The sequence below is a fragment of the Mesocricetus auratus genome, unplaced genomic scaffold (assembly GCF_017639785.1).
Source record: "Mesocricetus auratus isolate SY011 unplaced genomic scaffold, BCM_Maur_2.0 Super-Scaffold_100010, whole genome shotgun sequence".
NCBI classification, from domain to species: Eukaryota; Metazoa; Chordata; class Mammalia; order Rodentia; family Cricetidae; genus Mesocricetus; species Mesocricetus auratus.
In genome coordinates, this window is record NW_024429194.1 from 28,520,497 (window position 1) to 28,532,849 (window position 12,353).

The following is a 12,353-nucleotide window of genomic DNA, read 5'->3' on the forward strand; positions in this document are numbered from 1 at the left end:
GGATAGAGCCAAGAGGGGAGCACTAGCATGCACCCCCATCCACCACCACCACTACCAAGAGTAGAGTCAGAACAGTATTGCATGTGGTGAGTACAGCAGATCAGTGACATTGTCCTGACTTGCCTTCCTGGTAGGGGATAGGCAGAGTCAGAGCTCCCTCTGGCATCCTCACAAGGACAGTTCCAAGCAATGACCTCTATGTTCAGTGGTAATCCAAATGTCAGTTGCTTCTATATAAACTTCACATTTGGAACCAGGTAAATGACTTGGAGTGCTTCTTTGACACCTCCACCCATCCATCTGAAATGTTATCAGAGCTTTAGTCAAGATTCTATCTTCAATCCCTGTAAGTCTGAACAGTAGACATGAGGGTGATTTGGGTTTCTAGATAGGAAACTCACATAGATCCTGTGTCCAATGGCGCTTGAATTGTGTGAATATCCCCCTCTTTCCAGCATACATAGCCTTGGTGAATATACATAAGACCTTTGGGAGAAAAATAGATAGAATCATTAGTGCATATAAGTTACTCAGTAAAGTTTTAGAAGCTTTTCTCTAACTCAGCTTCCTCTTATTCATATGTACTGTATGTGGATGTTAGGTCAGGTCAGAAACAGGATCATATCTACTTAAAGATACAGACACCTTCATCTTCAAGTTGTCTGACCCTAAATTCTAAATTAGTGTGTAAGTGCATGTGTGTGTGAAGGAACACATGTGTGAGTTCATATGGAAGCTAGAGGTTGAAATCAATCACTCTTCAACTTATTTTCTTGAGACAGTCTCTCTCTGAACCTGGAGCTCAGTGATTGGCTCTTCTCTCTGTCCAATGAGCTCCAATAATGCCCTGTGATAGAGTGGAAGTAACAAGCCACCATGTCCAGCCTTTAAAGTTCCTCCTGCTTCCAGAGGAACCAGTTTACCAACTGAGCCATCTCCTGGATATTCCTTATCATCATACCTCTTTACATTTTTACAACCTTTGCATTTATACGTGATATTTTGTGACCATATTCACCCCTCCCCCATTACCTTCTCTTAGTCCCCTTTCCTTCTGAACCCCTTTTTCTTCCCATGTAGTACCCCATAAGACACAGCAGTAGACAAAATTACATGCCCTCCTCAGCATCCACTAACAGTCATTGGCTCCTTAAGGAGCTAAGTAGGGCCTCGTGGGCACTTTCTCTCTTTATGATTGACATAGGGTCTTGTACAGGTGTCTATAAACACTGTGTAATCACAGTAGCTATAGAAATGACCGGACAGTGGTGGCGCGCACCTTTAATCCCAGCACTCGGGAGGCAGAGGCAAGTGGATCTCTGTAAGTTCAAGACCAGCCTGGTCTACGAGAGCTAGTTCCAGAACAGCCTCCAAAGCTACAGAGAAACCCTGTCTCGAAAAACCAAATAAAAAAAACAAGCAAACAAAGAAAAAGAAATGTCATGTCTGGAGGGCAGCATTTCCTGACACTCTTCCCAGTCCTCCATGGTTTAATTCCTTTCCACTCTCTCTCTTTTTGATGTTCCCTTGGACTGGGAGAGGGCGTTGCTATAGATGTCCCTTTTAAGGCTGAGCACGCATAGTTTTTCATTGGGAGGTTTCCTGTATTTTAAAAATCATTCTAAATTATGATAAATGGACTTAGCTGACTAAAAACTATTTTGGAATGATATCCATTTCAAAATTAATATATTTTATTTAACGTTTAATAGTTATTTCATGGGAGACAAAAGGATGAAATTGATATATGAGAGCATAAAATTATTCACATTTTGCTTTGCACATATTTCTTGAGTATTTGAGATTAACAGTTTTTAATGAAAAGGTGTAAATTTGCCAGTCAAGCTAGAAGGGAACATTTAATAAAAACTGTAGAATTATGACCTTGCAACGTAAAAGGCTTTTAAGTTTTATGACTGCTTTCAAGTTTTCCGAGGAACTCCTTTGATTTGCTGTTCTATAAAATAAGGTAAGCCTTTCTGCTTGCTTGTCCCAGCCTGGTGAGTCACACGCCACATTATGAATAAGACATTCTTTCCTTAGCTTCCCAGAGCTCAAAGATTCCCCGAGTCTTACCAAAGTGAACTAGACAACCTGGTGATGGGCCTGTGCGACCATGTGATTTGGAAATACAAGGATGCCCTTGAGGAAACCAAAAGGGCGAACCACAGCGTCGCCAGATTCCTTAAGGTATAGATATGTGAGAGCCCAGTTCTGTTCAAGTCCTTCCCCTTGACAGTGTGACGGACTGCAGGGTGTCCTAAATGTAACTTACTCTCTGTTTATGATGAAGTCTCCGACAGTAAGATGAATGCTTCCACTCTGCATTTCTTGTCTTGAAATACGTTTTACCATTCATCCCAGTTCGGAGGTTCATTAAAGAAAAATGAAGGGCCGGGCGGTGGTGGCGCACGCCTTTAATCCCAGCACTCGGGAGGCAGAGGCAAGCAGATCTCTGTGAGTTGGAGGCTAGGCTGGACCGACAGCCTCCAAAACAATACAGAGAAACCCTGTCTCGTAAAACCAAAAAGAAAAAAGAAAAATGAAGGTTAGATAAAAGTGTGCATGCAAGTGTTGTCAAGTCGTGGTGCTTCCAAATGATCTTAAACAGCAAGAGAGGTTGAAAGGAGTTACACTGTGATGCCATTCTCTTGAGGGTTTCTGTCTGTGATGTGACATTTTAGATCAACCACTGAGATAACAGCGCCATGTAGCCACTTCAAGAATCTGGCACTGTTTTCATGTGACCTCTGACTTTTTTTAGCCTGATGGGAAAAAAATGTTATGAGCTATTCATAGAAAAAAATGATCAATTTGAGTATGAAGCAATTTTAATTATGTTTCCAATTAGCTCACAGACTAGTAGGGATTCTTAAGGCTTTTTCAGACCTCCTTAGTTTCAATCAATCCGCACACTACACTTCTTTCCCTTCAGCCTGTCTCCATTCCCACTTACACCATTAGTCCCTAGAATCCCTCCCTGGTTCTTTCATATCACATGTACTCTATTATCTCCTCTCATGCTTGGCTTGCAAAGTCATAGTTTTCAAGAAGCATCGCTGTGCACACTTCATTCTGCTGAACCTTTACCTGGCCTCCGGTCTCTCTATTCCGATCAAACTACTATCAACTTGAATCCTGCCCCAATTTCCCATCTCTGCTCTCACTGCTCCTATACTCTACTATTCCCCTCACTTAATTTTTTTCCTTTCAATTAGGAGAAAAGGATGGCTTGCATTAAAAAGGAAGAATAAAGGAGGGGGAAAATATTCACATTTTCTATTACACTTTAAGGCCCACGAGAATAAAATGTTTTGTTTTACTGGTTGTGCACTGGAAGTGCTTGGCAGGCTAGAAAATTTGGTGAAGAAATGTATGCACAGTCCAGCTTGTAAGCAAAAGACATTTAAGGAAACATCTGCAATATTCTTACCTAAACTGAAAGAAAAAAGGTGACTAAGCAATTGTCTAAGAAAGGGAAAACACCCCATATATATGCCTCTTGGCTTATATGCTTGGTACTTGTTCAAAAAGACAAGTATTTATTTTGTAGTGTATTTATGCAAAGGTTATTGCTGTCTATGAATAAGCCTCATGTGGAGGCCATGGAAAATGTCCAAGATGAAAAAAATAAATGGTAATGGTGAAAAAAATAGATTTACAATAAACATATATAGCTAATAATGACAATAACAATAGATCACACACAGACACACACACAAGAAGTTTGTAAATGGAAAGAGTATGTTTTGTATCATAAATGTCCATACATTTATAGTTTCATGGCATTTATTGACACAGAAAACAACAAATGTTTTGAGGATGATTGTTAGAAGTAGTAGAGAAAAAGAAAAGGAAATAAAACCAGATTTGGACAATGCAAAATTGAATGTCTCAGTTTAGCCCCTATCCCAGAACTGATGAGCCCTGAACTTTCCCACCCAGCACTGTCCTCTTGATATTGTGTTATAAATCTCTTGAACTCTCAGCAATCTGTGAATGGCCATTCCTCAAGATGGCTCCCAATGTTTCCCACTTTTGATTGTCTTACTCCTCATTAATAGTCAAATACTGTGAATCAGAGAAGCCCTTACTTCCCTCCTGACTGTCACAAAATACTTGACAGAAGCAACTTAAGGAGTGACTTGTTGACTCCAGGATTCAGAGCGTCACCATCCATCTTCTTAAGGAAGGCAAAGTGGAACTACTGTTCTCTGGTGTCAGGACTGTGGGACAACTTGTTCACATGACTGACACAAGGAAACAGAGAAGGAACACCAGGGGTAGAACTTTCAGAGTCCCACCCCTAGCAACATACTCCCACTAGCCAAGGCTTAGGTCCTAAAAGTACAACTCCACAGCCTTCAAAATAACAACCTAACCTAGGGACTGATTGCTCAAAACATGATCTTGGGGTGATGTGGGGCATTCAATTCTAAGTCATAAATACTATCAGTCATTAGAATTTAATGATGGGGTGTTTATAATACTCTAATTGTGCTAGTTGTCTTCCAATCAGCAGGAGAATAGACAGTGGAAGCACTGTAAGGGTATAAACATGCTCTAGGTTCCCAGGTGCTCTCCCTCAACCTATGTCATGAAAAACACCATGTTTGGCACAGTGTTGTGCCAAAATCTTGTGTGTTTTTATTGTTCTCTACTTAAAGCTGATGAGTCCTACATGGATCCACACCACAACAACCTGTACAGTTCTGGTTTTTTCCTTTTCTTTTTTCTTTTTCTTTTCCTAACAAAATGGGTTACAGCTCTTCCTGACACCCACCCGTCCAAGCGCTCTCCTTTTACAGCATAATGTCGAGACAAATGTTGCTTTCCCTGTTCAATGTCCATGTCTCGTTGCCTCTTCATCTCACTGGTCCTTGCTTTATTTCAGCTAGCTTTTGAAAATATCTAATATATGATGAGATGGACCTTAGATCTTAATATCTTTTAAAATATTCTAAACAATAAAAAGGCATGGCTAAACACATTTCTATAAGGGAATAAATGAAGGTTCCCCCACAATCATTTTTACTTGTCATCACAAGCCACTTCCTGATACCAAGCTGAAGGATCAGGGTCCAGAGTGAAAAGGGAACTGGTAGAAACACTAGCTTTGCCAAAAACTGAATGAAGAACATACTCCATAGATATCAGTGTGCCTGCTATAAATTTGACCTAAGGCCTTCCTGGCTAGGTTAGGAGAATCTTTCAACAAAGTAAATAAGACACAAACATCTCCCTAACAGAAATGGCAGGTTCTTCTCTCTTTCTTCTTTCAATGTATACTTCACTGGATGAAATAGAGAAGAGATCCCTGTGGAAGGAAACCAATAAGAATGAAAGGATTGCTGGCCCATTTTACCACTTCCATCCCACCCACAGTGTATAGCAGATGGCCTCCACCCGAGCAGCTCTGGGATCAATGTACTAAAACCAGTAATAAAATGTAACCAAGTAATTAAAAAGCAGACAACTTTCTATATGAAAGAGAAAGTCTAAAATAGCTCACTGCAAGATTCCAAGCAATATTTTAAAGAGTCGATAGGTGCAGGTTTGGAATTTTCATGGATTTATATTATCTATGGAATTTTAATTAGTTGCTGTATGCAGATGGGTGTTTTGACACCCTTTACAGATTTTTTAAACACATGGCAAGTTAGTTAAATATTACTCTGATTAATTATATAATTGTCTTTTCCCTCCAGTAAAAAGATTTGACTTTGGAATTTTATCTTCTTAGCGCTGCTTTACGTTTATGGACCGGGGATTCGTGTTTAAGATGGTGAACAATTACGTCAGCATGTTCTCCTCTGGTGAGTTCAAGGTAAGGACCAACCAGGAATGGAGCAATCATTTGCCAAGTCCAGCATGGTAACTAACTAAGGCAATCTCTGTGTGTATCTATCTACCTGACATCCTGAACTAATCAGTCATAAAATAAGATCTACACTATCTGGTTTGGGATTTTCCTTTGTTGGCAGGCCTCCTATGACTCTTTTAGTCTCTTTGATTGTTACGGATATTTAAGTTGTTTTTTCTCTTAATTTAACTTTATTAGGTAATTTATGATTATTAACTTATTTTTTATTTTAGATGATGTTCCAAAGTTATGTTTTCAAAGAATTCCCTAACAATCTTCTGAATTTCATTGTGCTAGGTTTCAAAGTACATTTTTGTACTTTGTATGTGCGTGCTTTGTATGTACATGCATATTACATTCATTGTACTTTGTGTGTGCATTAGGTCCTTTGTATTACATACTTAGTATGTACATACACATTATATTCATTGTACTTTGTGTGTGCATTAGGTCCTTTGTATTATATGCTTTGCATGTACATACATATTATATTCATTGTACTTTGTATGTGCATTAGGTCCTTTGTATGTATGTGCTTTTGTACATACCCTCTTTCATCTCTATTTTGGGGGGGTTCAAGACAGCGTTTCTCCTTGTAGCTTTGGAGCCTATCCTGGCACTCGCTCTGTAGACCAGGCTAACCTGAACTCACAGAAATCCACCTGCATTTGCCTCCCAAGTGCTGGGACTAAAGGCATGTGCCACCAACGCCCGTCTCATTTCTAATTGTATTAATTTGTATCTTCTCTCCTTTCTTAAGTTAGTTTGGATAAAGGTGTGTTAATCATATTTATTTTTCAGAGAAGCAACTTTTTGGTTGATTCTTTGTATTATTCCTTTAGTCTCTAGTTCATTAATTTCTTCCCTGGACCTTTGTCATTTTTCTGCCATCTATTCCTTTGAAGTCTGGCATGTTCTTCTTTCTCTGATACCTTGAGATACACAATGCTATTTGTTTGAGATCTTTCTGTTTTTTTTCATAGATGCACTCAGATCTATAAACTGTATTTTAGGACTAACCTTAGCTCTATCCCAAAAGTCCTTTTCTTTAAGGAATATTGAATTGTGTTCCTATCATGCATGAAATGTAATTAACTTCCATTTAAGTATAATTGTACTAGACCTACATATTTTTCTGATAATCAAGTGACATATTTTTTAGTGAAGAATAATTAATGTGTGTACAGTTTAATTATACACTTGCTCACGTACAAAAGGGCACATCAAATACTGCTCTTGTTTGAAATGACAATTGTCTACATTACTGAACACCACTGAGAGAAAATAGAACTCTAATTCAAGGTAAAGGGGTGTTTTCATATTATGTTAGCTGATAGTAGTGAATATGGTAGTGACAATCTAACTTGCTCTTAAAGAATGATTGCTTATCATACATGAGAGAAGATATAAAACTGTTATGGCTGTGCTAATCATTCCTACTGATGTGATTGTCTTAAGACATGAATTACAGTTATCTTAGGCCAAGTCTAAACTCTGTGGTTCATTGTCCAAATCCATATGTTATGGAAAAGTCATGCCTTTTTGCAAAGGCAGAGGGGAAGGCAGAGCTAAATGACACTAAGAACTAGTGGTGTGTGAAGTTGACTCTGCTTCATGTAGTATATACCATTGTCTGCCTTGACTGTGGACTTCACCTCCTCATAACCATAGTCTTCTGTGACTGGAGTTGGATGTTTGTGAGAGCTCCATTCACATGACACAACAGGACTAAACACACAATAAACACATTGGGAAATAAGCTACAAGTTGACTTGGGGTTTTCTCTCATAGAAACTGAATCTGGGTTATAGTTGGTCTCCTTTCCTTAGGTGGCCTTGACCAATGTACAAGGATCAGAGGTGCGACTACAAGAAGCACTTCTGAGAAAGCAGACTCCTTTAAATCTAAGAACTACTTGGTGGTCATAACAAAATTAGCTGTTTCTTCTATGCAGGGATCAGATTGAAACACATGCCTTTTTGCCTGTTTTTATGAACATTCTTGATATGTAAACAAGAGCCATTCTGTTTGCCTTCTTCCAGACTTTATGCCAATATAAGTTTGATTTTCTACAAGAAGTTTGTCAACATGAGCACTTCATTCCTCTGTGCCTCCCCATAAGATCAGCGAACATTCCAGGTAACAAATCCTAGTGTCTTCCTAAGTCTTTACGTAGTTTGTTCTGCCTCTGTTCCCCAGTTTCCTTAACCATTCTGTCTAAAGGTGTAAGTTGAGTATGAGAGCCTAATAAATCTGATGAAGACCCAAAAGAAGTTGCCCCATGTGGTCCATGACTACAACTATGTATTTGTCCTCCCAGTAAAAGAGGAAGCCAATAGAACTTTAAACCTTGCTATTATAAATCAAAGAATTGTAACTGTTAATACTAAGATCAACTGGAGAAAAACAAGTTCTTCCATTTTGACCAGATTAAAACAAGCTTTTTTATTATTTTTAAAAGATTACATACTGAGCAAGATATAATTTCGTCAGAACCTCTCCTGGAAACTTTCCAGCTGAGTGGCCCTGAGACACATGCTGTTGGGGTTTACATGTACAAAACTCATTGGCCATCATACTTTCCCATGAGGTTTTGTTGTCATTTTCAAGAACTACAACTCCCAGAATCCAGGAAGTTACCTGGTCTTTGGGCAGGTAGGACTTACAGGTTAATTAGCTCCAAAAGACAGATTCCTGTGATTTATTGATATCTAAAGACAGGGAGGGAAATGTTGTGAGTATAATTCCAGTGGAGATTACTAATTAGCATGCATAGTTGTGATAGAATGAAGTTTTTAGAATGAGTTGTGCAAAGAAAAGAAAGTTCAATGGGAGGAAGGGGGGGGAGGACGGAGGGAAACAGCACTATAAGCTTTTGACACTCCTAGGCCAGAGAGAGAGAGATTGGGTGAAGATATAAGAGTGGCATACATTTCATTTACTAAATTTGATATACATTATTATTTTTAAATTCTGCACCTAAGATGTTTAATTTATTTTGTAAATTAAAACCTTTATATGTGCATGTGTATGTACCTATAGGGGAAAAAATCACAGATTGTAAACATAAAAAACGAATTGAGCATCAAAACACAAAGAGAAAACTGAAGTTGAGTCAGGGGCTTGAAGTACTTTGCTATCAAGCTGTTAGACCCTTCACACTGCAGTGTCAATGGTCAAGAAATCAGAAAATAAGAAGGCAAAGAGCCTCCTTATACCTATGGCAGCTTGCACTGACACTACAGAAGGAATGTTGTAGCCACAGGCCTAGAAATATGTCACGATTCTAATTTTAAATAAAATCTTTAAACATTATACCATTCTTTTTCTAGTATATTGTGCACATTCCATAGCAAAGAGAAAGAGTAGAAATTGAAGGTCAGACAATAGCATTTTTGAGCTTTGTGGGGGTTTTTTGTTTGTTTGTTTGTTTGGGATGTTCTTTTGTTTGAGTGTAAAGTGTAGCTGAGTAGTAGAGTCAGTCCTTGCCTAGAATATGTGAAGCTTGAGGTTTAATCCCCAGCACTCAAGAAAGATAAATAAATAATAAGGGTTGGGGGAGGGAAAGAGGAGGAAGAGAAGGAGATTTTTTTAAGTTAATGCCATGTTATTCTTGGCAAGGTAAGTTGGCTAAGATATTCAGGAGGGGATCAAACCTTTGTTTGGTCATTTTAATTCCAATTATTCATTTCACTCAACAAAACAGAAAAAGTCCTGATAATCTGGTGTATATTCTATAGTGGACATATATTTGGTACAAAAACCTGGCTCTCAAATACAAAGTTATGAATTAAAATAATTTTGTTCATGAAATTATTGGGGTGGGACATACAACCTAACTTTTCTTGAAAAACGGTGATATAATAGCAGATAATTGAAGATGTTTTAAATTTCTACTGTAAATTAAGCTAGTTAATGGATGTTTATATGCATCTGAGTATGGATGTGTCTGAAGTTGTTCTCTATTCATACTAAATCTAGATCCTCTGACCCCTTCAGAATCCATTCAGGAGTTACATGCCTCAGGTAAATAATCATATTTCATTTTACCTGCATAAGAACCATAGCCATATTTTCATATTTTCTGAGACTCTACAAAACTCCTATGTGTTAACATATAACTATCATATCCAAACACTTACCTGAACTTTTCTCTTGTCACACAGAATTTGATACCTTACCTTTAATTCTTTTATATTTTATTCTCTAAGCATTGCAAAGTTTTAATTTCCCAAGTCGTCTGGAATCTTCCTCATATGTACAATAAATAAAGTTCTGAGATATGTACATTTGTTCCTTACAACTTGGTCTATGTGACTGGGACAGCGTACTACTACTAACTACATTTCAATGATGCATACTTGGTCTCATAATGTATTCATCATGTCACCAAGACTTTGTACCCTAGGAGAACAATGCCTCCTCTCTCTCATGTCCCCAGCCCCTGCAAACCACTTTTGCAGCACACTTTCATGAGCTCAACTTTTTAACATCCACAGATGAGAACCTGCAATATCTGTATTTTCCTTTTCATTTCCCAGCTTCCTCTACTATTTGCAAAAAGCAAAACATTTCCCTTCATGCTTTCATTTCTCTCTGACAAAATCCCAGCAAATATGGGGTAGCAGATGTTTCTTTAAGATATTGACTTTATCTAAAAAGTCTAAAATGCAGATGCTGACAAGGTGTATGGAGAAAAGAAAACCCTGGAGAAAAGAGAACCCTTGTACAGTTTTGGTAGGGGGTATAAATTAGTAAAGCCATAATTGAAAACGGTTTGGAGGTCTCTCAAGATAGGTAAATAAATACAGAGCTACTTACTATATGATCCAGCAGTCCCACTGTTGGGTAAATAAGCAAAGGTATGGTTGTTATGTTCTTGAGAAGGCAACACTTCCATGGTCACTGAAGCAGTATTCACCGGAGGCAGGAAATGGAAACAGCCTAGGGCTTCAACTGCTAATAAACAACATGTACCTTGTAAGGTAGATTCCTGTTTGCCCATTAAAAATGAGACCTTGTCATTTGTGGCATGACGGATGGAGCTTGATCTCATTCTGGTGAGTTAAGTGAGCCAGAAATAAGGGCCAGTGACACTTGATCTCACTTACATGTGATTCTAAAAACAGAGGTGGTTCTGAGAGGCTCTGGAAGTGTATAGGGCAGGTAAGGAGAAAGGCTGATCAAAACACAGCAATTTCCAGTTCAGTAGAAGTTAGAAGTTCTGTTCGCTGTTACACGGTAGAGGAACTGTGGGTAACAACAATATGCTATGCATTGTAAAACAGCAAGAGGAAAATATATTGAATGTTCTCATAATAGAAAAATAACAAATATTTAGGAGATAGATATGTTTAGCTGATGTAAACATTATGTAACACTGTGTGTGTGTGTGTATGTAGGTGTGTATGTGTGTATGTATATATATATATGCTACCTCATTCACTTGAAGAAATTTTATGTTTTTTATGTATTGCTTTTAAAAAAAGAAGTGTTCTGATTTCAATTCCTTTGGGTATATATCCTCAAGTTGTACTACTAAATGAAGTTATGTGTTTTATTATCTGAGAATCCCCGTTCTGTTTTCCTTATTAGATGTACCAATGTCCAAGCCCACTTGGACAGTGTATTGGGTCCCTGCTTCTCCACTCTGTCCCTATCAATCATCATGTGACACCAGCTAGCAGCTACACTGACAGAAATTCACTGGTAGCTCATTGTGACTATGGCTTGCACTTTCCTGGTTATCAGTGGTATTAAACACCTTTTTCATCCTCTTGCTGGGAACCTTAGTGTCCTTCTTAGAAAACTGCTTGTTCAAGTTCCTTACCACATTTTGAATCTGATTATTTGGGTTAGGGGTATTGTTTTACCATTAACTTATATAGGTTATTTATATTTTATCATTTTTTAAGATTGATATTTTTAAGTTCTAAGAATATTTGCCTGTATGTATGTGTGTGTGTACCATCTGGGTGCCTGGTGTCTGCAGAGGCTAAAAGAGAGCATTGGATCCCCTGGAACTAGGGTTACAGGTTGACTTAAGTACTGGGTACAGAAGTTACACTTGGATTTCTCTACCATCTACCCCCAATATCTCAAACCTCAATTCCCATGCCTCCTCTTTAGACACTGTATTTCCTAACCCCTCACACATGTCTGTTCCCACATACCTGTCTGTATTTCAGAACTCTGTGCCATTGAAAGTAAAGATTACCCTTCTCTCAACATCTTCTCCTATCTCCAATGCTTCCATATACTCCCATAACTCCAGACCATTAGCAACCTCCAACCTCAGTGTAGCCCTCTTTTCCTAGAATCTTTCTCAATTCCTGCACACAAAGCATGTTTTTTATTTCAGTCCCTGCAGTGATGTGAGCTAGCCATTTGATAGGCTGTAGCTACTGACATGCTGTGTTAGTATTTGAGCCTGTGTTCATGTAAGCAAACGTTTTCCCATATGACTAGACATAACAGGCCACATCTCTGT

At 38.3% G+C, this 12,353-nt stretch overlaps 1 protein-coding gene across 15 annotated transcripts in view; it reads left to right on the forward strand.

Annotated features, from left to right (window-relative positions):
* Positions 1-12,353, forward strand: part of Dock10 (dedicator of cytokinesis 10) — a 186,217-nt gene that overhangs the window by 129,952 nt on the left and 43,912 nt on the right. For all 15 annotated transcript variants that reach the window (XR_005879873.1, XR_005879874.1, XM_013122369.3 and 12 more), the window contains exons 28-31: positions 2,044-2,190; positions 5,744-5,827; positions 7,906-8,002; positions 9,845-9,889. Coding sequence is in view for 13 of the 15 variants with exons in the window: in XM_013122369.3 (XP_012977823.2) it covers positions 2,044-2,190; positions 5,744-5,827; positions 7,906-8,002; positions 9,845-9,889 (373 nt within the window). In the remaining 2 variants the exon portion in view is untranslated. The remainder of the gene's footprint in view (positions 1-2,043; positions 2,191-5,743; positions 5,828-7,905; positions 8,003-9,844; positions 9,890-12,353) is intronic.